The sequence below is a fragment of the Microtus oregoni genome, unplaced genomic scaffold (assembly GCF_018167655.1).
Source record: "Microtus oregoni isolate MIOR12 unplaced genomic scaffold, Mior012 000004F_ref0000308, whole genome shotgun sequence".
Classification (NCBI taxonomy): Eukaryota; Metazoa; Chordata; class Mammalia; order Rodentia; family Cricetidae; genus Microtus; species Microtus oregoni.
The window spans coordinates 30,456,583-30,480,921 of NW_024543063.1; the positions used below are offsets into that span (position 1 = coordinate 30,456,583).

At 39.3% G+C, this 24,339-nt stretch overlaps 1 protein-coding gene across 3 annotated transcripts in view; it reads left to right on the forward strand.

Moving 5' to 3' along the window:
* The window catches only part of LOC121447032 (zinc finger protein 431-like), a 42,223-nt gene that overhangs the window by 3,826 nt on the left and 14,058 nt on the right, over positions 1–24,339 (forward strand). Inside the window, exons 2-5 of one of the 3 annotated variants that reach the window (XR_005974152.1) lie at positions 18,015–18,141; positions 18,222–18,285; positions 19,379–21,594; positions 21,792–22,921. Coding sequence is in view for 1 of the 3 variants with exons in the window: in XM_041650017.1 (XP_041505951.1) it covers positions 18,015–18,141; positions 18,222–18,285; positions 19,379–20,435 (1,248 nt within the window). In the remaining 2 variants the exon portion in view is untranslated. Of the gene's footprint in view, positions 1–18,014; positions 18,142–18,221; positions 18,286–19,378; positions 22,922–24,339 lie in introns of those variants that run through there. The other 2 variants (XR_005974151.1, XM_041650017.1) reach the window with 2 other exon arrangements.

The window sequence follows — 24,339 nt, forward strand, 5'->3', positions numbered from 1 at the left end:
GTTGCCTTCAGTTATTAGCTTGAGTTTCTATCCTAATCTCCCACAAGGAGGGATTGTGACCTAGGGGTATCAACCACATAAACCTGTTCATTATCTGAGTTGCTTTTGGTTAGAGAATTTAATGACAGCAACAGAAAAGAGTTTGAACAAAGTGCTGCTTCAGATGTGACTATGTTGCTGCAAAGGACGTGGGAATGTTGACTACCGGAGGAATGGTGGTAGCACAGTATCATTAGGAATCATTTCGCTGACTGGTTTTTTCCCCCTGTCTTGTTTAGTTCTAACCCAGATCTCTGGTCTATTGAACTTCAAGTTCTTAGACATCCAAGCAGTGTTTGGCACGGGCTCTCTCAGATGGCATGGGCCTAAAGTTAGAGCAGACATTGGTTGTCTACTCCCACAAGGTCTGAGTCACCAGTAATCCAGCATCTTGCAAGTAGGACTAATTGTAGGTCAAAGGTTTTGTGGCTGGGTTGGTGCTCCAGTTCCAATACTGAAAGCTATGCCTGGTTTTACAAAGCTGTTCAGGCTTCTCATCCCCGCATTCCCATGAGTCCTCTCTAGGGTCATTTTCATATAATCCAAGGAATATCCAAAGAGCTAGTTTTACTGCTTCTATTAGAGTTAGAAAGGACAGTGGTTCAACCAATGAGAGCTATATAACAGAGACTGCACTGTTTTCTTCATATCGACTCCCAAATGTCCCCCAGTTCCAGTAGTCTCTCCCCATGCTCTCTCCCACCATCCTTCTCCTCACCTGCTCTCCTCTGCCGTCCTCTGTACCTACTCCCAGTCTATCCAGAAAATCTGTTCTATTTCTTCTTTCCAGGGAGAGCCATGTGTTTGTGTGCACCCTTGAGCCCTCTTTGTGAATGGCTTCTCTGTATCTGTAGATGGTAGAAGAATATCCTTTACTTTACAGCTAATACCCACACAGAAGTGAGTTCACACGTGCTTGTCTTCTGGTCTTGGTTACTTCACTCAGGATGATTATTTTTCTAGTTCCATCCAAGTTTTAATATGTCCTTGTTTTAATAACTGAGCAATACTCCATTGTATCAATGTACCGTATTCTCTCTCTCTCTCTCTCTCTCTCTCTCTCTCTCTCTCTCTCTGTGTGTGTGTGTGTGTGTGTGTGTGTGTGTGTGTGTGTGTCTTTTTCTTGAGACAGGGTTTCTCTGTAGTTTTGGAACTTGTCCTGGAATTCCCTCTGTAGACCAGGCTGGCCTCGAACTTAAAGAGATCAGCTTCTCTCTGCCTCCTGAGTGCTGGGATTCAGGGTGTGCGCAAACAAATGTAACACATCTTTAAATAATATTCTAGATCGGGGTCTCTCTGTTTGGAAGAAATATCAGTAGCTGGACAGTCAGAAACATAACAGTTTAAGGATCACTTTGAGTTAATTTTGTGGAAATTGTGAAGTTTGTTAATTTCTGTACACACAGAATTATAGGAAGGTTGGCCGGGTAATGGTGGTGCGTTTGGGAGGCAGAGACAGATGTATCTCTGTAAGGTCTAGTTCTAGGACAGTCAGGGATACACAGAGAAACCCTACCTTGAAAAACTAAAATTAAATAAATATATAAAATGAATTAGAGTAGATTTAGTAACATTGGTCAAGACCACTTTTTCTGACTGAATTTCTTTTGGTCCTTTGATTAAAAGTCAACTATACTTTTCTGCTTTTGTTTTTTAGCTCTTTCTTTATTCTTTCACAAATATTGAGCATATTCCTGAATATTGTAGCTTTGTGATAAGTATAGAAGTCACATTGTGGGGCTGGAGAGATGGCTCAGAGGTTAAGAGCATTGCCTGCTCTTCCAAAGGTCCTGAGTTCAATTCCCAGCAACCACATGGTGGCTCACAACCATCTGTAATGGGGTCTGGTGCCCTCTTCTGGCCTGCATACATACAGACAGAATATTGTATACATAATAAATAAATAAATAAGCCGGGCGGTGGTGGCGCACACCTTTAATCCCAGCACTTGGGAGGCAGAGGCAGGTGGATCTCTGTGAGTTCGAGACCAGCCTGGTCTACAAGAGCTAGTTCCAGGACAGGCTCCAAAACCACAGAGAAACCCTGTCTCAAAAAACCAATAAATAAATAAATAAAAATCTAAAAAAAAAAGAAGTCACATTGTGTCAATACGTGTATTTTTTTCATAATCCTGTTGAACGTTCTGAGTGTTTCCATTTGGCAGGTGGTTTTGGAATAAGGTATCCTGTTAGAAACTGTCCAGAAATTGAATTGTATTCAGTTCATGCTGCTAAGTTACTGTACACAAAATCTTAATATTGATTCTTCATGTGCCCATGGATTCTTTATATTCCTCTGTGTTTATTTAGGTTTTATTGTTATTGTTGTTATTGTTAATCTGTGAAAGACTTTTTTGATTGGATAAAGCATTCCACACAGCTGGGCAGATGGCACAGTATGTATTCTTCTTGGGGATGACCTGAGTTCATATCCCAAAACCCAAGTTGGAAGGCTCATCACCACCTGCTACTCCAGATCCTGGGAATTTGATGCTTTCTTTTCTTGTGTGGCACCCGTATACACATGGAACACGTTCTGTCTGTATACACATGGAACACATTCTGTCTGTATACACGTGGAACACATTCTGTCTGTATACACATGGAACACATTCTGTCTGTATACACACGGAACACATTCTGTCTCACAACAAACATAGACAAAATGTCAGAAGTTCTTCTGGTTCCTAAAGCAATCAGCAAAACTTGTTGCTTTAGGTAAATAATACAGATCATACACTGTTTTTATAAAAATCTGTTATCTTGCATTTGTCTCGGAAAAGTTTTCATTTCCTGACTCCGATGCAGACTTACAGGCAATTATCAGTTATAAGATCATTTTAGGATGGTCAAGGGATCATAAAAAATACCTTTATCTTTATTTAAGAGAATTAAATCCTTTTAGTAATCAAAACTATTCTACAAAGTTAAACATTAGATGACTTCCAGAGAATGTCTTCAGTTTTGTTGGAACAGCCCTCCTTCACCATGGCATTTGCAACAGAACCTGAGTGCACAGGGTGAGCGCTGGCCAGTGACTTCTTGTGATTGATATTGATTAGATTCTTGTTGTTCCTGCTTTGAGGACTATGATACATATTTGTGGATAGATCTTTTTGTCTTGTTTAGTCAGGGTGTCATCTGTGTCATTGATTACTTGTCATCTGAATTGTTGTTTCTCTGGGAAACGATGGAACTTCAATTTTTCAGAAATTTTACTATATTATGTTTTGAGTTCCTTGAGTTTGTCGGTTTGGGAACTTTCTGCAAGAGACAGCTTTATTTTCCTCTTCTTGATCTCAGAGGCTCACTTCTCATTTCTCGACATATCTGTGTTTTCCAATTGTTGTTATCTTTATGTTTGGCTTATTGCTGCTTCAGTGATTGATATGGCTAATGTATTGAATTTGTGTTGTTAAAACCTTTTCATATATTATTGTCTCTTTCTCCTAATTGGCTTCAGCTATTAACATGATGTAGCCTAGTATCATCTGAGAGAAGATCAATTGAGGTTATGCACAGATCAGAATCACTGGTTACTTTCCTTGTGGGAAACTCTTGTTTGATGATGGATGTGGAGAGGCTCTTACACTGAGGTTGCAATACCCTAAGCACGTGGGCCTGAGATGCATAAGCAAACTGTCTAAGCTTGTGACAGTGACCAAGCAAGAGAGAAAACCAGTAAGCAAAATTTCTCTGATTTTTTTTTTTTTATCTTCAGTTCCTAGCAAGAGTCTCTATTCGAAGCCCTCAGTTATGGGTTGTGATCTGGCAATATCAGCCAAGTAAACCTGTTCATTTTTGAGATGCTTTGGTTAGAGAATTTAATCACAGCAAGAAACAAGCAAGTTATAACAAAATATAGTACATCCAAAGTTATTTTGTTGCCAGGTAAAACATGGGATGTTCTCTTTTGGAGTAATATTGAAGATATTAGGACTTTAGATGGCAAAAGCTGCACACAGAGCTTAATTGGCTATTTTTGTAGGATTATGAAAAATTGGATTTTAGTGGGAAATATATTCCCTCCAAATAGTAGAGTCATAGGATTTCAGTGGGAAATAGACTCCATGAAAAATTTAGCTAGAGGTAATTTATATAATATTTTGTCCCTAAATCATTCTTATTTTCTTCATTCTCTGAGAAATTGAGTAAGGCAGAATTAAAAAGTAATTGGCTGATTTCCTGGACAAAGTTTTGATACTGTTGGTGTTTATTACTGATGAATCAATCAAGCCTACAATGGAAAAGTAACAACTTGTGCAGAAAGAAATAAAAAGTTGTTTTCATGGAGGAGAACAGCACTAGGTAGTTTCAAAGTGGCAGTCCTGTGTTGAAGAAGATACAGAAAATTTCAAGAAGTTTAGCACCATTAAAGAGGATGTCCTTGGTCTGTGAAGCCTAGGAAGTTACCCTCAGGATAAGGCTCCTTCCATCAATGCTTTCAGTTTATGGAAGGAATAGGCAGCTTGATTCCTGATCCCAAGAAACAACTTCATAGAGAACCTTCTCCAACACTGGTCCATGCTAAATTTGGGGCCATAATCCAGGTTGTACTGGTTCTGGAAACAAGACAGATAGAAAATTGATAGGTCATAGGTTCTTCCTCTGTGGTTTGATTGAATTCAGCACCTTTGTACCCATCTGTGTTTGACAGAGTCAGAAACCCTTAGGGACCCTGTGAGAGTCCATTGCTTGAAGTTGTGAAAATGAAGTCAGTGTTGTATTATTTTTGAGATGAGAGGATATTGAGATACCAGGCTATGAGACATCTGTCGTGGAGAGCCGCATAAAGGCTGTGGAAGTAGCAAACGGGAGACATGGAACTTTCCAGGGATGGAGTTATGTAAGGTCTCCGAGAACGAAGCCCCACCTGTGTGAGACAGAGCTACAGGATCTGTTAGTTGTTTGTCCTGTTGAGTTTTAGTCTTGTCTTGGTCCACTCTTCCCTCACTGTATCCACATTCCTTTCTCTTCTTAAAAATTTATTCTTCTCTCATTCAATATATTCCAACTACAGTTTCCCCTCTATCTCTTCCCAGCCTTCTCCATTTCTTCAGAATATCCCTTCCGAATAGAGCACATATCCCAGGGACATCAACAAAACCCTGCATAACAAGTTACAATGAGACCAGGCACGAGTCCTTATATCAAGACTGGATGAAGTAGTGGGGGAAAAGGGTTCCAAGATCAGGCAAGCCAGGCGGTGGTGGCGCACGCCTTCAATCCCAGCACTCGGGAGGCAGAGGCAGGCGGATCTCTGTGAGTTCGAGACCAGCCTGGTCTACAAAGCTAGTTCCAGGACAGGCTCCAAAGCCACAGAGAAACCCTGTCTTGAAAAAACAAAACAAAAAGAAGAAGAAGAAGAAGAAGAAGAAGAAGAAGAAGAAGAAGAAGAAGAAAAAGATCAGGCAAAAGAGTAAGAGACACTCCCCATCCCCACTGTTAGCAGTCCCACAAAACACCAAGCTCTACAACCATTACATACATGCCGAGAACCTGGTGCAGATCCCTGCAGGCTCAGTGATTGCTGGTTCACTCTCTGGAAGGCACTATGAGCCCTGCTGAGTTGATTCTATGTGCTGTGTTCTCCTGTGTCTATGTCCTTCTGTAAGTTAGGAAAAATTTTGACTATTAATTTTTAGAAAATATTTTCTGGGCCTTTGAGGTGAGATTCTTCTCCTTCTTTTCCTATTTTCATAGTGTCCCAGATTTGCTGGATTTTTGTTCCAGGAAATTTTTAGATTTAACATTTTCTTTACCTGATATATTTATTTCTTCTATCATTATCTTCAAACCCTGAAATCCTCTGTTCCATGACTTGTATTCTTTTGGTTAAGTTTGCCTCTGTAGCTTCTGCTTGATTACCTCGTTCTTCATTTCCAGAATTCCTTCAGTTTGTGTTTTTTTTAATTGCTTCTATTTAAACTTTCAGGTCTTGAAAGATTCATTCATTTCCTTCACATTTTTTTTTTGGACTTTCTGTAGGGATTTATTTATTTTCTCCAATAGTTCGTTTGTCCTTTCCCTGCTTTCTTTCAGGGATTCTTTCCCTTCTTTAAGCACTTCTACCTCCTTTATAAAGTTGGTCTTATGGTCTGTTACTTGTGCTTCAACTGTGTTAGAATTTTCAGGGCTTGCAGTGCTAGGATAGCAGGAACCTGGTCTGACATTGCTTTGTTCGTTGATGATTGTGTTCTTACGCTGGTGTCCAAGTGATTGAGGTAATTGTGGGTCTAGGTACCAATTTCTGTTTGTCTTCTGCCTATGGTCTAGAAACATAGCATGGCAGAATTAAAAAATAAAAGGCTAATTTCTTAAATGGAGTATCGAATCTGTTGGATGGTAATTACGGATGACTCATTCAGGTCTAGAGCGAAGAAAAGTAACTGGGGCAGAAGTAAATGAGAAGGAAAGGGTACTTTCAGGTGGCAGTCAAGTGCTGAATCAGGCAGGAATTTTCAAGGAGTTTGTTACCATTATAGACAAGACCCTTGTGCTGGAATTGAAGCCTAGCAAGATGCCCTAAGGGTAAGACTACATCTAGTGAAACCTTCAGTTTATGAAAGGAGTAAAGAAAAAGCGATTCCTAGTCCCTGGAAGCAACTTCATAAAAACCGGCTGCGTCTGTCCTCCAAGCGTGTAGTGCCTGTCTCAGTTAGGAAGTTAAGAAGTCAGTTTGCAGGATCATCCATCAGGTGCTCGTCCTAGAAACAAGAAAGAATCAAAATGTAAGGTTATGGATTCTAATGCTGTGGTTGCAGTTCAGCATTGTTGCAGGCATTTTTGTTTGGCAGTCAGAAACTCAGTGAGGAAAAAGGGAGTGGGAACTGGGATTGCTATGTAAAATGAGAAAAGATAGTCTTTAAATAAATAAATAAAAATTAATTAATCTAAAAAATTTTGAATGAGGAACAGAAAACAAACCAAAAAAAAAAACCAAAACAAAAGAAAGACACCAGGAGAAATTAATATTACCTAACAATGGATACATCTGCCTGGAAAGTCACCCAAAATTCCTCTGCAGAAGTGGGGCCTCCATCTTCATCCTCAACCTAGTGTATCTGGCAGGCTTTTCAGTGAAGCAGAAAATTTAAAGAATTTCCCTGCCTTGCATTGGCAAAGTTTATTATCTGCTTTCTTCTGTATCCTGCAGAATGTCGGCAGACTCCTTCGTAAGCAGGGATTTCAAAAGACTGTCCTGCCTTGTTTTGGCAAAGTTCAGCAGCCTATAATCTACCAAATAAACAAAAGCCTCTCAGACCCCTATTGGGAATGTGGGTGTTATGTTTTCCAAACTGCTTCACTCTAGGTGAAGGCATCTTTAGGTTCTCAGAGAGAAAATTTAAAAAATCATCAAGTGCTGGGAAGTTCAGCTATAATCTTTGTTGATAGATATGGCCTGTCAAGATTCAGGAGGTCGTCTCTGAACAAAACTGATCCTTCTCATTACTGAACTTCATGGCCTCTAATTTCCTGTGGGAAAAGAAGCAGAAACTCTTATCCAAATCACTTTTTGATTTCCACTTACAAAAATATTTTTTGATTTCCATTTCAGAGTTAAGATGGTTCTAACTGTCCTGTTCACAGTCTTATGTATGACAGCAGCTGTGTGCTCATTGCCATTCAAAATATTGAAAATCCACATAATACTATATAGGATCCAAACTCCCTGTGTATTTCCCAACTTTACATGACTTCTTTTCTTTTTTATATTTATTTACTTATTTATTATGTATACAATATTCTGCCTCCATGTATGCCTGCAGGCCAGAAGAGGGCACCAGACCCCATTACAGATGGTTGTGAGCCACCATGTGGTTGCTGGGAATTGAAATCAGGACCTTTGGGAGAGCAGGCAAATCTCTTAACCTCTGAGCCATCTCTCCAGCCCTGACTTTTTTCTTTTATGTTACTTTTACTGTCTCTTTAAAGACCTTACTTTGTTATTTTTAATCTATTTGTTTCATGACTGCCTATACCCATTTTCTTTTTCTTTCTTAGGTCTACATGCATTATAAAACAGACAGGAATCTGTTTACGGGATTTTTTTCCATCTGAACCTCTTACTGCCTGTCATTTAGCCTTTTTTGACCATGTGAGCAAAATTTTAAACTGCTGAACTGCACTGTGTCTTTCTCTTGTGGCTTTGGTTGCTGGCTTTATCCACTTTTCAAATCATAAAAGCAAAGACCAAAACATGTCTGCTCAGAGGTATATAACCAAAAACTGCTTTCAACCTTCCTAGATTTAGAATGCTAATAGTTGTGCTGCCAGAGGTAGTTTTTACTTAACTTTTTAAAAAAATGTACCTCCTGCTCAAGGGCTTGCTCTAAGTCAGAAATTGTTAAAGGAGCCATAAAAATTCAAACCACATATTGATATGCCAAAATGCTGGCTATTGCTCTTGATCTTAGCTCTTTTGCTTTTCATTCTTTTGGGTGGCCTCTAAGTTTTTAATAGACATTTCTCTATTAAGGCAGTATTCCATTCCCAGGATACAGAAATGACAGAGTTTCCTTCCAAAGTGACTTGGTGATTACCTTGTACTGTATATATCATGGAATAAGTGTGGAGAGAATCACAATTGTATGACAATACTGTTAAAGGAGTATACATTTACAATGTTGTCAGTATCATGCTTTCTGTTGTACACATGTATGGGATACTATAGCATGCAGTGACCTATGATGATGTGCATGTTGACTTCACTTGGGAAGAGTGGACTTTACTGGATCCTTTCCAGAAGAATCTCTACAAAAATGTGATGCTGGAGACCTACAGGAACCTCACAGCCATAGGTAAGACAGGGTTTTCCTTCACCTTTTAAAATCAGGGGCGAGCTGTTCCTTGGTTTTTGATTTTATCGAGAAGGAAGAAATGAGGCATGTTTATACTGAAGATAATAACTTAAATTTTGTACCGTTTTCAATAATATATCGTACATTTTCTGGTACTATATTTTAGGGTACAGTTGGGAAGGCTACAATATTGAGGAACACTGTCAAAGTTCTCAAAGACATGGAAGGTAAGTATCCTGTGCAAGCTCACACAAACGTGCCTCTGAAGAAATTGTAATGTGTCCTGGAAGTTGTAAATAGAAGCAACAGTGCAAATCCACACAGTTTCAAGTGCATTGATGATTAAGCTAAAGTTACTCATATGTTAGTTGTGACTGTGCTAATTTTAGTGAGAGGGGCAGAGTCAAGGAGCATTTGGTGTGGAGAAACCTTAATTTCTTTCTTTCTTTTTTTTTAAGATTTTTTTTTTTTTTTTGGTTTTTTGAGACAGGGTTTCTCTGTGGTTTTGGAGCCTGTCCTGGAACTAGCACTTGTAGACCAGGCTGGTCTCGAACTCACAGAGATCCGCCTGCCTCTGCCTCCCGAGTGCTGGGATTAAAGGCGTGCGCCACCACCGCCCGGCAAGATTTTATTTATTATGTACACAGTGTCCTGCCTCCATGTATGCCTGCAGGCTAGAAGAGGGCGCCAGATCTCATTGTAGGTGGTTGTAAGCCACCATGTGGTTGCTGGGAATTGAACTCAGGACCTCTGGAAGAGCAGTCAGCATTCTTAACCTCTGAGCCATGGTCTCCAGCCCGAGAAACCTTAATTTCTATACCACATCTCTATGAGAAGCTGAAAGTCAAACTATGTTAATTCAATAGGGAAACCTTTTGTTATTTTTCCTTTACTAGGTGGATCATTTATCACTCTAACTACAAGCCATAAGAACATAGGGATATAGATACACATAACATACTTCCTTCTCAGAAAAATTAAAAGATACATAGCAGTGCCCCCATTAAGTATACTTGTTGAATTTGTTTCAAGTGTACAAGTAATTGTTTTTCCAACTTCATTGTTAATATATTAAGAAATTCATCCTGAAGAAAAGCCCTGTGACTACTAGGACTGTGTAAATATTCCTACTTGTCCTACTTCAATATAGGACTCATTTATAAAAATTTATAAGTGCAATAAGAGAGATAAAGGTCTGAATTTTTCCAGCTTTCTTCAAATATGTGAAAACCCTCATATAAAAAGAGATTCTGAACATGTTAAGTATGTAACAAAGGATCTTACCATCACAGGACTCTTCAAAAATGCAAAATAACCTGTGATGAAGGGGAACAACATGAGTGTAAACACAGTGATAAAACCTTAAGGTGTGATTCCTCTTCAGAGTGGACCAAATTGTAAAATTTATTTGTAGAGATATAAGTATTCAACAGTGTGTTAAATGTGGTGAAGGTCTTAAATGTGCTATTTATCCTTGCAGGCATGAAAGAAGTCATACTGGGAAGAAACCTTCTGTATATCTTCAATCTGTTAAAACCTTTGCATATGACAGTCATCCTCAAATGCATGAAAGAACACATGTTTGTGAGAAACTGTATAAATGTAATGAATGTAGGAAAGCCTTTGAGCGACACTCTGGTCTTCTAAGGCATGGAAGAGCACACACTGGAGAGAAACCCTATGAATGTAATGAATGTGGTAAATCCTATGCTTATCACTCTTCTCTTCAAATTCATAAAAGAACACACACTGGAGAGAAACCTCATCAATGCAATCAATGTGGTAAAGCCTTTGCACAAAGTGTTCATCTCAATACACATAAAAGAACACACACTGGAGAGAAACCTTATCAATGTGATCAATGTGGTAAAGCCTTTACACAACGTGTTCGTCTCAATACACATAAAAGAACACATACTGGAGAGAAACCTTATCAATGTGATCAATGTGGTAAAGCCTTTACACAACGTGTTAATCTTAATATACATAAAAGAACACATACTGGAGAGAAACCCTATGAATGCAATCACTGTGGTAAAGCCTTTTCTCACCCCAGTCATCTTCAAACACATAAAAGAACACATACTGGAGAGAAACCCTATGAATGCAATCAATGTGGTAAAGCCTTTTCTCTCTCCAGTTATCTTCGAATACATAAAAGAACACATACTGGAGAGAAACCCTATGAATGCAATCAATGTGGTAAAGCCTTTGCACAACAAATTGCTCTTCAAATACATAAAAGAACACATTCTAGAGAGAAACCATACAAATGTAATCAATGTAGTAAAGCCTTTTCATGTGATACGTATCTTAAAAAGCATGAGAGAAGACATGCTGAAAAGTATAAATCAGCACGGTAAAGGTTTTGTTTATCACAATGCTCTTCAAATGCATTAAAGAACACATACTGGAGAGAAATGCTATGAATGTAATCAGTGGCAAAGCCTTTACACGACATGGTCATCTTCAAATGCATACAAGAACACATACTAGAGTGAGACCCTATGAATATAAACAGTGTGGTAAAAACCTGTGCATATTTCATTAATCTTTGAAATTGTGAGAAAAAGTAATACTGCAGAGAAACCCTAAAAATATACTGTTTGTTAAAATTTTAGACTGTACAGCAATAAAACTTTTTATATGCAATCAATCTGTTAAAGCCTTTGTATATTAAAAGATTCTTTGAGTAGGTGTAAACAATACTGGGGGCTTATAAAATATTGGTTAGATCTTTATTTAACACACTTGTATTCAGTAGAACAGTATTCTGTAGTCAAAAATGGATATGTCAACCATCTGTTCAAGCTTTTTTTAAAATTATGTATACAATTTCAGTCTGCATGTATACCTGCAGGCCAGATGAGGGCACTAGATCTCATTACAGATGGTTGTGAGCCACCATGTGGTTGCCGGGAGTTGAACTCAGGACCTTTGGAAGGGCAGGCAATGCTCTTAACCACTGAGCCATCTCTCCAGCCCTCTGTTTAAGCTTTATGATGTCTGTTTCTATAGTTTGCCCCTGCAAACTCATGGAAAAATGAATTTACTAATTTATACAGCCCTATGTGCTGGGTAAAAGGGCCAGGCAAAGAAGCACATCCTGGTCCTGAAACCAGAGCCAGTGAAAGATATGCCCTTTGTTTCTGTAACCAGAGCCAAAGAAACCCACTCTACTTCTGACCAACTGAGCACAAAACCAACCAATCTCTGAGCAGGAAAACTAACCAGTCCCTGAGCACAAAATTCAACCAATCTTTGAGCTTGAAAAATGTTAGGGATTGAAATCAGACCAAGTCCCACCCTGAAAATCTTCTACCTGAACAAACTATGCACCTAATAAGACCCATATAAGCCCTGTGCTGTTCTGGTGACAACTGCCCTTTTTCACTCTGCAAGTCAGCCCCTCTCCTGCAGTCCTCCCTTCAAAATACATCTCTTGAATGCATTTTGGTTGAAGACCTTTCACCAGAGCAAATCAGAATCTCTGCTGGGAAACTCCCTTAGGAGAGCAAAGTAGAACAGCAATGGATGTCTTTTCTGGGTAGGTCTCTTAGGAGAGTAGAGGGGAGTTCAGCTGTAATGACTGTTGGAGTGGAGCAGAATGGCAACCTCCTTTAGAGGACCATTCCCCACCAGAACACAGGTTCAGGCTTAGCCTGACTTCCCTATTGTTAGTATTCCTATCTCCTCACAGCTTTAAGTATGTGCATACCTTCCCTTCACAGCTGTGTGTATACCCTACCTTTCCTCTACAGCTTCAGGTTTAGTTTGACTTCCCAATGATACTTTTCCCCCACAACTGTGGATATCCAGGATAACCTCCTTTCACTGCTCTATGTATAGCTTGATTTCCAACAACCTTTCCCTTCAGAGCTGTAATACCTGTACTGTGAATTTAAATGATAATGTTACCCTTTTAGAATTTATACTTCAATTACATGAAATAACTGATTTAGTTATAAAATTTTATGGATTTTTGTTAGTTCCTTTTCTGTGGTTGTGATTTAATAATCTATTTCTAGGATCTTTACAACCCCATTTTGTTCGTTTGGCATGTCATTTAGAGTTAAAATTGATTTTCATATAACTGCCTGCCCTGTAGGATTGGGTGGTATACCTGTAATATGCTTTATAGGTTAATAAACAAAAGTGTTTCATCGTCCTAAAGACATGCTGGAGCACTGCCGCTCTTAATGTGTACAGGTATTCCCATGATGGCCATAACCTCTGATAATTGTGTGTTTACAGAATCAGCTTTTTCAGAACTCAAGGCAGTTGCACATTGAAATTCTGAATCAGTGGTGTGTTGTATCTGTTTTTCCAAGTTCCACCATATGAAAGACATCCATTTGCGAGAGTACCATCCATCCTTTGAGTACTATCTGAGATACTTCCTGCCAGTAGTGGAATTTGGTTGTACAAAGAACAAGGAGGACATTTCCTAATAATTACCTTGGCTTGTAGCAAAGTGATTGGAAAATCTTTCTTTCAAACGTTTTGGGTTTTTTGTTTGGTTTGGTTTTTTTGAGACAGGGTTTCTCTTTAGCTTTTGGAGCCTGTTCTAGAACTACCTCTTGTAGACCAGTCTGGCCTCAAACTCACATGCCATGATCTTGATGCAATTATTGTTACATCACACCTGTGTCTAGGAGACCTTCAATGACAATGTTTTTTATTTGTATTTTAAACTTTGGTCTTTGTTCATTTATAGAAGTTTGCCAAAATATTTGCTTTACATGTTGACAGATTTTCTGTCCCGCCCAGTCCCACAATTGTTCAGTCTCAAAGGAATCACACCGCAGTCTACATTAATTACACTGATTGGCCTAGTAGCTCAGGCTTCTTTTTTTTTTTTTTTTTTTTTTGGTTTTTCGAGATAGGGTTTCTCTGTGGCTTTGGAGCCTGTTCTGGAACTAGCTCTGTAGACCAGGCTGGTCTCAAACTCACAGAGATCCGCCTACCTCTGCCTCCCGAGTGCTGGGATTAAAGGCGTGCGCCACCATTGCCTGGCTAGCTCAGGCTTCTTATTAGCTCTTAGAACTTACATTAGTTCATAGTTCTTGTCTGTGTTAGCCTTGTGGCTTGCTACCATTTTGGCAAAGCAGTCACATCTTGATATGTTGCTTCCTTTGTGCCTGGGTCACTACTGCTGACCAACTCTCTTTCCTCCTCCCAGAATTCTCTTGTTCTCATTGCCCTGCCTCTACTTCTTGCCTGATCACCCCACTCATACTTGCTGCCTGGCTACTGACCAATCAGCATTTTATTAAAAATAATACAAGAGACAGGATAAAAGACCATTGTTCCACAGCACTTCCCCCCCCCCCTTTTTTTCAAATAAGAACTCTGAATCTAATATTCCTTGTTTAGCTTTTCTCCTGACCATTATCTATAACATCTTGTAAGCAACATTCTAAATAATGGAAAATATCCATAGTTATTTTTTGGGAATGTGGGCATAGTTTTCAAAGCTCCTTCCTGCTGATTGGGGGCACTGATAATCTTATGCGGACCTAAAGCAAATTTACAATTATGATCAAGTCATAACTGGAGTATCCTGTGAGGCTTGATCATCTCAGCCAGCAGTCTTGAATCTGTTTGGGATGTAGAACTCAGACATCTGGGCCATATGCTCCTATTGGAGATTTCCCAGGGGTCTTCCTTGATCAAACCTGAGTTTTCTTAACCTGGAATGAAACCACTGCCTTTCATTTCCTGTGGAAACAAAAGCAAAACCTCTTCTCCAAAGTAACATGCCTTTTGACTTCAACTATGAAGTCAAGGTATTTTCAAAATACCTATCTTGGATTAATTCAGCAACATTTATTAACAAATATCTTTCAGCAGCTGTTGTTCCTTCCTCAGCATTCAAACAATTCAAAGAGACCATAATCACATACAGTATCCATATTCTCTGGGTGTTTTCCAACTTTATATAACTTTATTTTAAACTCTTACTTTTATTTTTAATTTTTGGCTTTTTGAGACAGGGTTTCTCTGTGTTTCTTTGTCCTGAAACTCACTCTGTAGACCAGGCTGTCTTTGAGCTCACAGAGATCCACCTGCTTCTGCCCCAAGTGCTGGGATTTTCCTATATTTTTTGTTCTCTCTTCTATAGATTTTCCAACATCCAGAGCAGTATGGTTTCTTCTAATAGGTATTATGTTCCTTCATTATATACAGGAAGGAGTTTTCTCAACTAAAGACTGAACCAAATTTGGCATGGGAACCTGCAAGAACCCCCTCAAGGCATTTCCCAGTGGGAAATGATTGCCTTAACTGTCCATTGTGGATCTACATCTGTACCTTTGCCACACCTTTTGTGTAGCCCCAAAGGGAAGGGCATTCTGTTTGATTTATGCTTAGAAATGTCCTTTTGTGTAACCTTGTTTACCACAATTGCTAGTTCTTTTGCTTTTCATTCTTTTGGGGGGCATACGGCATACCAAATAAATGACACATAGTCTTATTACTTATGGATGAATGACCTTACCTTGGCTTGTTTCTTTCCAGCTTTTCTTAAGTAATCCTATCTACCTTTTACTTCTGGGTTTTTATCTTTGTCAATTTAGTATAACTTTCTTTACTTCTTATTCCATGGCTTGCTGACCTTTGATGTCCTCCCATTACTTCTTCCTTTTTTCTGCCCAAGTTTATTCTGCCAGTTTTTCCCTATGCCTACCCACCTATCCATTCCTGCCAAACTACTGGCTGTTCAGCTCTTTTTTTTTTTTTTTTTGGTTTTTCGAGACAGGGTTTCTCTGTGGCTTTGGAGCCTGTCCTGGAACTAGCTCTGTAGACCAGGCTGGTCTCAAACTCACAGAGATGTTCAGCTCTTTATTAGACAGATTTTCACAGCTTCACAGAGTTAAACACTTGCACCATAAAAGAATGTGAGACTCTTTCATCATTTAAAAAATGCTCCAAAGCATTCACAAGTGTATCACATTCTAAAATAATATTCTATAGTAGCCTGAGTTGCATTTTGAGATCACAAGACATTGAGATACCTAAACCATGAGACATATTCCGTAAAGAACTATGTACGGACTGGCATATAGGAGTAAAAATAACCAAAAAGAGAAGTTGCAGGGAGAGGCGCATCCTCTGAAACTGTAGCCATATATATCTGAGCCAAAACTACAGGATTTAATTTTTCTTCTGTGCTTTGGTGTTTCCTTGGGGCAGTATTCCCTCACTTTATCTCCATTTGTCTCTCGTAAGAGGACTAGTGTTATGTGAAATTGTATGTTGGAAGGATATAACTTGTTTTCTTTTCTTCTTTTTTTTTTTTTTTTTTTTTGATTTTTCGAGACAGGGTTTCTCTGTAGCTTTTTGGTTCCTGTCCTGGAACTAGCTCTTGTAGACCAGGCTGGCCTCGAACTCACAGAGATCCGCCTGCCTCTGCCTCCCGAGTGCTGGGATTAAAGGCGTGTGCCACCACCGCCCGGCTATAACTTGTTTTCTGAATCTATATAATATGTCACTGTCAAGAGATTGTCGTGTGTCTGAAGAGAGGTTGTACATCTGAACATTGTAAGTGTTGCTGCAGATGATGAGGGTCATTGAAGTGACTAATTGCATTTTCTTCATGCATGGCCATTAGCCTATAGTGACCTTGTTCAGAATGCGGTTGATTAAGTCCAGATGATGATTTATTTGAACATGTATCTCTTGGTGACTTTTCTTTCAATTGCTTGTGAAACCATTATTAGGAGGAGCATTTCTGGATGACTTTCCTTGTTAGGTACGTGATAGGAGTTTCTCAGCCCATTTTCTGTTCTTTTGTGTCTGCTCTGCTATAATTGAAACTAATAAGTTCCTTATTGAGCTATCATGGTTTCACCGACATTATAAACTCTATCTCTAAATCACATAAGATACAGGAGAAGCAATTGCTATTCAGTGCTAAACCAGTTTGCTGTGCTTCTGTTAATTATCTGATTGTAAAAACAAGATTTTTCTATGTGGCCCTTACTGTCCTGAAGTAGCTCTCTACACCAGCTGGCCTCAGAGTATCCTCAGATTCGGAGATCCCCTTGAGTCTGTATCCCAAGTGAGCACAAATTCCTGGCTTTTTGTTTTCATGTCATTGTATGATGTGCCTGGGATGTAGGTTTGTGTCCCATGTCAAGTATATGCTGTAGTACTGAGCTTCACGCTTATCTTGAATTTTAAAATTTTACAGAGGTTCTCTTTCTGTTTCCCAGGATGGCATGTACCCATTACATTAATTCTGCCTGAGCCTTCTGATCCACTGCATTGCCTGTACATCATCTTCTACCCGTCTTTTGTGTTTGTCTTGAATTTTTTAGTGTTCATGAGTATTTTACCTGTATACACGGAGATGCACAACATGGTACCTGGTCCTCACAGGGATCAAAACATGGTCCCCCCAAGAAATCTAAACTTGAAAAATGGCTGGTTGGGTTCCCTGAAGTAAATCCTAGTAATTAAACCCTGCACGTCTATGCCAGACTAACAAGGGCTCCTTATCAATGAGAGATCTTTTCTACCCTGTGTTGAATATTTGTGATCAACACTTAAATTGCTAATGTTGTCATCTGTCTATTTGTAACTGTTTAAAGATGCAGTGCCTTTTAGAAAAATCTTATTGATGGTCTGTTTTAATACATCTAGTATGAATCTCTTGATTTCTTTCTATTTTTTGGTTGTTTGAATGGTTTTGCACGGGAGACAGGATCTTAATATCTCCCTCTGGCTGTCCTGGAACTGACTTCATAGACTAGGCTGGCATTCAACTCTGAGGCAGATATACCTGTCTCTGACTTCTGATTTCCCCATTTAAAGGTGTAATTCAGTATACTCAGCCTGTCAATATTATTTTTCTCTTTGTACTTAGCAATTGTTCATACAATTTCTGTCCTGTGTAGTGTGTACTGTTGATCTGTGTTTCTATGATACAAGTGTCTGTGTTTTATTAGACATTTTTCTTGCAAAGTGATATCCCATTCACAGGGTACAGAAATGACAGGTGAACCTCCTATTCGGTTTCCTTCCAAGGAGACTTGATGATTACATTATAATGTCTATATAATGGAATAAGTGTACGGAGTACTAGAATCATGACTATATTGCCAAAGAAGTGTACATTTACAATGTTGTCAGTATCATGCTCCCTGTTGTACACATGTGTGTGTCATTTCAGAATGCAGTGACCTATGATGATGTGCATGTTGACTTCACTTGGGAAGAGTGGACATTGCTGGATCCTTCCCAGAGGAATCTCTACAAAGATGTGATGCTGGAGACCTACAGGAACCTCACTATCATAGGTAATATTGAATTTCCTTCATGTAATTTAAATTTTACCCAATTTACAATAATATTTCATACATTTTCTACTATATTTTAGGATACAGTTGGGAAAACCATAATAATACTGAAGAATATTGTCAAAGTTCTCAAAGACGTGGAAGGTAATTATCATGTGCAAACTGATACAAACGTGCCTCTGAAGGAACTGTAATGTGTCCTAGAAGTTGTAAACAGAAGCAGCAATGTAAACAAGTACAATTTCATGTGAATTGATGATTATTAAATTCTCACAAAACCATATACCTCAGTTTCAAATAGATGAAATATATTTGCAAGGTATTATTTTAAGAAAGAAGACAAGGAAAGAATGCCTTAGCATATATTACCATTTGTATCATAGCTATGTTGTAGAACTGTCAATTCATTAATTTCATACCACTCATATTACAAAAGGTTTACATGCTGAAGAGGTGATGAGTCCATCTTCACAACCTTCTAATAAGCAAATAGGTCATAGTAAAGCTAGTGTTCCTCATGGTCTGCTGTGCCCATGCTAAGTTTAGTGAGATTGGCAGTTAGAGTCCAGAGTCAAGGAGCACTTGTTGTTGGGAAAGCCTTACTCTTTATACCACGTATCTATATCTGAATTTTTCCAGTGTCTTTTAGTGTGTGCAAACTCTCATAGAAAAAAAGATTCTTTTTTTTTTTTATTTTCGAGACAGGGTTTCTCTGTAGCTTTTTTTTTTTTTTTTTGTTCCTGTCCTGGAACTAGCTCTTCTAGACCAGGCTGGCCTCGAACTCACAGAGATCCGCCAGCCTCTGCCTCCCGAGTGCTGGGATTAAAGGTGTGCGCCACCACTGCCCGGCGAAAAAAAGAGATTCTTTAAGTGTGAACTATATAACAAGAGGATCTTAGCATCACAGGTAATGTTTAAACATGGAAAACAGGCTTTTAATCCCAGCAGTCGGGAGGCAGAGGCAGGCAGATCTCTGTGAGTTCAAGGCCAGCCTGGTCTACAAGAGTGAGTTCCAGGACAGGTTCCAAAGTCACACAGAAACTCTGTCTTGAAAAAAAAAGTACAAAACTATCCTAAATAAAGGGTAGTAGCGTGAATGTAAATACAATATAAAACCTTAAGATCTAATTCTTCTTTTTAATTGGACCAAACTGTAAAACTCATTCATACAGATAATAAAGATTCAACAGTGTATTGAGTGTGATAAGGGATTTACATGTGCCCATTATCCTTGCAGGCCTGAAAGAAGTCATACTGGAGATAATCCTGTCTATGTTCAATGTATTAATGCCTTTGCATATGACAGTCATCTTCAAAGGCATGAAAGTATATATATTGGAGAGAAACCCTATCAATGCAATCAATGTGGTAAAGCCTTTGCACGTAATAAAAATCTTCAAATACATAAAAGAACACATACTGGAGAGAAACCCTATAAATGTCATCAGTGTGGTAAAGCCTTTGTACGATACAATCATCTCCAAACGCATAAAAGAACACATACTGGAGAGAAACCCTTTGAATGTATTCAATGTGGTAAAACCTTTGCACAGCAAAGTCATCTTCAAATGCATGAAAGAACACATACTGGAGAGAAACCATATGAATGTAATCAATGTGGTAAAACCTTTGCTTATTCCCATGTTCTTCAAATGCATAAAAGAACACATACTGGAGAGAGACCCTATGAATGTAATCAATGTGGTAAAACCTTTGCACGTCACAATAATCTTCAGATGCATACAAGAACACATACTGGAGAGAAGCCCTATGAATGTTATCTATGTTCTAAAGCCTTTGTACAACAAGGTCATCTCCAAATACATGAAAGAACACATACTGGAGAGAAGCCCTATAAATGTAATGAATGTGGTAAAGCCTTTGCTTATCACAATGCTCTTAAAACACATATAAGAATTCACACCGGAGAGAAACCCTATGAATGTAATGAATGTGGTAAAGCCTTTGCTCATCACAGTCATCTCCGAGTACATAAAAGAACACACACTGGAGAGAAGCCCTATGAATGTAAGGAATGTGGTAAAGCCTTTGCACAACACAGTGTTCTCCAAACACATAAAAGAAGACATACTGGAGAGAAACCCTATTTATGTAATCGTTGTGGTAAATTCTTTGCTCATCATAGTGGTCTTCAAATGCATGAAAGAACACATACTGGAGAGAAACCCTATGTATGTAATCTGTGTGGTAAAGACTTTGCATATATAAGCAATCTTCGAAATCATCAGAAAAAGGAACATTGCAGAGAAACCATAAAAATAAAGTCAGTGTAACAAAGTTTTACACTTTAAAGGAGTAAAATATTTTGTGTGCCTTTGCTAATTACAATAGTTTTTGAGTACCTGAAAAAAATCTGAGGATGTATTATTCTAAAGAATTTGGTAAGTTCTTAATCCAACACACTTACATACATTCATTCAAGACTATTCAAGACTATTCTCTAGAGAAAAATTGGATGGTGTCAACAATCTTTTCAAGATTCAAGATGTCCATTTTGTATTATTTGCCTCTGCAAACTCATGGGAAAATTGAGTTTATGGAGCCCTATATGTAGGGTAAAAGGGCCAGCCAAAGAATACACTCGATCCTGAAGCAGAGCCAGTGAAAGACACACATGTTGGCTTTGAAACCAAAGCCAAAGAAACACATTCTTCCCCTGACCTACTGAACATGAAACCAACCAATCTCTGATAACTGAAACCAACCAGTCCCTGAGGATAGAACTAACCAGCAACTGAGCTTGAAATCTAGCCAGTCTGCCAGCTCAGGGGTTGAAACCAATTTTACCCTGAAAATCTCGCTGCTCAATCTCTGTCCAGAAGAGGCCCCGTATAAGCCCTGTGCCTTTTTAATTGGCATCTGCCCTTTACAGTCTCCTACAGCTCTCACTTCCAAATAAATTTCTTTAGCGAGTTTGGGGTGATGAACGATCTTTCGGCAGATCGGGGTCGAATCCTTTCTGCAAATCTCCCTGGTGGAGCAGAGCTTAGGAGCGATGGACGTTTCTGGTGGGAAACCCCAAGTGGAACAGAGCCGAGAAGGAAATGACATACCTGCTGGGAAACTCCATTGGGGGAGTGGAGCAGATTTGGATACATTTCACCGGAGTCAGAGCAGATGGATACTTGTCTTAGTTGAGTGAAGCAAAGAAGTAACAGTTGGCCAGAGCTGAGAAGAAATGGGCATCTCTGCTGGGTAACTCCGTAGTGTCAGAGCAGAGAAGTGATGGGCATCTCTGCTGGGATCCTAGTGGAGCAGAGGAGAGAAGAGATGGACAGCTCTTCTAGGAAACTCCCTTAGGGGAGCAGCAATTGTTATCGCTGCTGGGAAGTTCTCTTAGCAAAGAGGAGTGGAGCCCAGGTAGAATGGCTCTCAGGAACAAGATTGCCAGATCCTGCTGGGACACATTCTCCCACCGGAAGACAACTTCAGGTATGTTCTGACTTCCTGACTGTCATTATTTCTCCTCACAGTTTTAGTTGCCTAGGATACCTTCCCTTCACAGCTGCATGTATAGTGTGACTTCTGCCGGCCAGGGTACCTTTTCCTTCTGTGCTGTAGGTATCCTTAATACCTTCCCTCGTAGCTGTCGGTACAGCCTGATTTTGACAGAGTACCTTTCTCTTCAGAGCTGCAGGTATCCAGGATATCTTCCTTCTGCAGCTTCAGGTATAGGATGACTTCTCAACAGGCAGGACACCTTTCTTCTCACAACTGTAGCTGTCCAGGGTAACTTCCTTTCACAGCTGTGGGTATAGCCTTCTGGAGGAAATGCACAGTGATGTCGTAAGAAGGCTAAGAACTCACATCCTTAACAGTGGGAACTGGGAATGGTGCGTGGATGTGAATTCTCAAAGCCTACCCCCCCAGTACCATATTTCCTTCAGTAGGACATTTCTAAAATCCTCCCAAATGATACCACCAGTTTAGAAGGATTGATTTCTCTGACTTCAAGGCTACATGCTTGCTTTCTGCTGTATGAACCAGTTCAAGTTGAAGAAAAGCTGTGACCTTTAGATGCCGCAACACCTGTGGTACGGGAATGAACGCTTGCAAGGGAACAACTTTCATCAGTGAAAAGCTGTTTGTAAAGGGTTGATTTTATTTTAATTGTGTGCTGACACTGTGTGTATTTGTGGGTGTGTGAATGTGCATGCTCGTTCCTCAGAATGTTAGACCCTTGAATCACAGGAGGTTTTCAGAAATCAGATCTTAATCCTGGGAATGACCATTTCTTACCTGCCCAGTTCTGCGTCTCCCCTGTAGATGTTGTAAAGCCTGTTTATGTAATTTTGAAATCAGGAAATTGGGACAAACACATACAAGAGGAATCCCTATTGATGTAAATGACTGGTAAAGGACTTCAGATCACAGTAGTCTTCAGCAGCCAGAAAAATGTCCTGTTTCCTTTATCCGTCACAGCCTTGAAGGAAGGAAATTGTTTACCTTCTTCACTCAAGACTGATAGTGGAGATCATGGTGCTTTTTATTTGAAACATTTGAGGTAAATACTAAAGTGTGCCGTATGTGGGGCACATCCATTTAGTGAAGTTTATTTTGTGGCCCTTAGAGTTTTATGACTTGTTCATCTTCTGTTGTGCTTTTCCTTAGTGATGGGTGTGTTTCTGCTGTAATGTATAGGGTGGGACACCCGTCATTTAAGGGGTCTATTGTTTATTTAAAAATCAGGCAGTGTGGGCTGGAGAGATGGCTCAGTGGTTAAGAGCATTGCCTGTTCTTCCAAAGGTCCTGAGTTCAATTCCCAGCAACCGCATGGTGGCTCACAACCATCTATAAAGAGGTCTGGCGCCCTCTTCTGGCCTTCAGGCATACAGACAGAATATTGTATACATAATAAATAAATAAATAAATAAATATTTAAAAAAAAATCAGGCAGTGTGTCATCATGCTTTTCCAATAAGGGTTTCTGTGAAAGGGTGGTAGTTTGTTGTTTCTGGTTTTGTTTTTCATATTTTCACAAATTCCTTTGAGATTTTTGTTGTTGGTTTTTTTTGTTTTTTTTTTTTTTAGATTTTGTTGTTTTTTTATTCAGCCTGTGTTGGATGTTAGCTGCGACCCAAGGGTGTATTTGAACTCATGATGCTCATGTGTTCACCTCCTGAGTAAAGTGCAAGGTTAGATAGGTGTTGTACCCCCAATGTGTGGTGTTTTGTCAACGCAATTTAACAGTGTTAATGTTAAAAGGCTTAATAGAAAAGAATATAATAAACATTAGCTACCTCATGTGTGTATTCAAAGCAGTATTTTAATTTATCTAGTAGAGATACAATAACCTTGAAAGAACTAGAAACAAGTCCCAACTCTCTGACCTTTGGTCAATGTGGAAATAGGCGTTTTGGGGTCTCCACAGTCTCCCCACAAGTGAATCAAGCATCTGATGAGTTGACCTGCTGAACATTGTCACCTGCTGTATACTCCCATGGCAACTCTCAGCACTTGTCTGTCCTGGAACTATCTCTGTAGATGAGGCTGGCCTTGAAATTACAGAAATTCAGCTGCATCTGCCTTCCAAGTGTTAGGGTTAAAGGCATATACCATCACCACTTAGTATAACTTGGTTCTTTTAATTGGCTTAATAAGGATGAATGGCTGAACCTGGCTGGTAAAGATAACGAGGACACAGGCTCTGGTCCTAATTCCATAAGAGAAGGCCGCTCCCATCAAATGCAGTCCTCATGCCTCAGAGTCCACTGTCTTCCAACTGCGAGCAATATTGGTTTTTATCTTTAGTCTGTTATAATTCATCAAGGGACTAGGGCAGAGTAATATCCTTATTCTACAGATGATGAAAGCCAGGCACACAGAGATAGGTGTTTTTTGAATATTCTTAAGTGTAACTGCTCGTCTTACTCATCCCATCATTGTAACGATTCACTAAATGAAGCTGCAGCTACCTAAGCCAGGTATAGTGGCGTAGACCTTAAGTCATGGTACTTAGAAAGTGGAGGGAGGAATTTCTGAATTTCACAGTCATCCAAGATGAGAATGATCCCATGGGGTATTTTCAGAGGACCCTGGAACCTTGGGAGACCGTGATTGGCTCAGGACAGTGTCCATAGTCTTCCCAACATTTCTGCAACTTCACGTCCATGGCATCAGCAAGTGTTAGCTGAGGTATTAACCACTCAAAGTTTTCTATTCTTGATAATGTTTTCT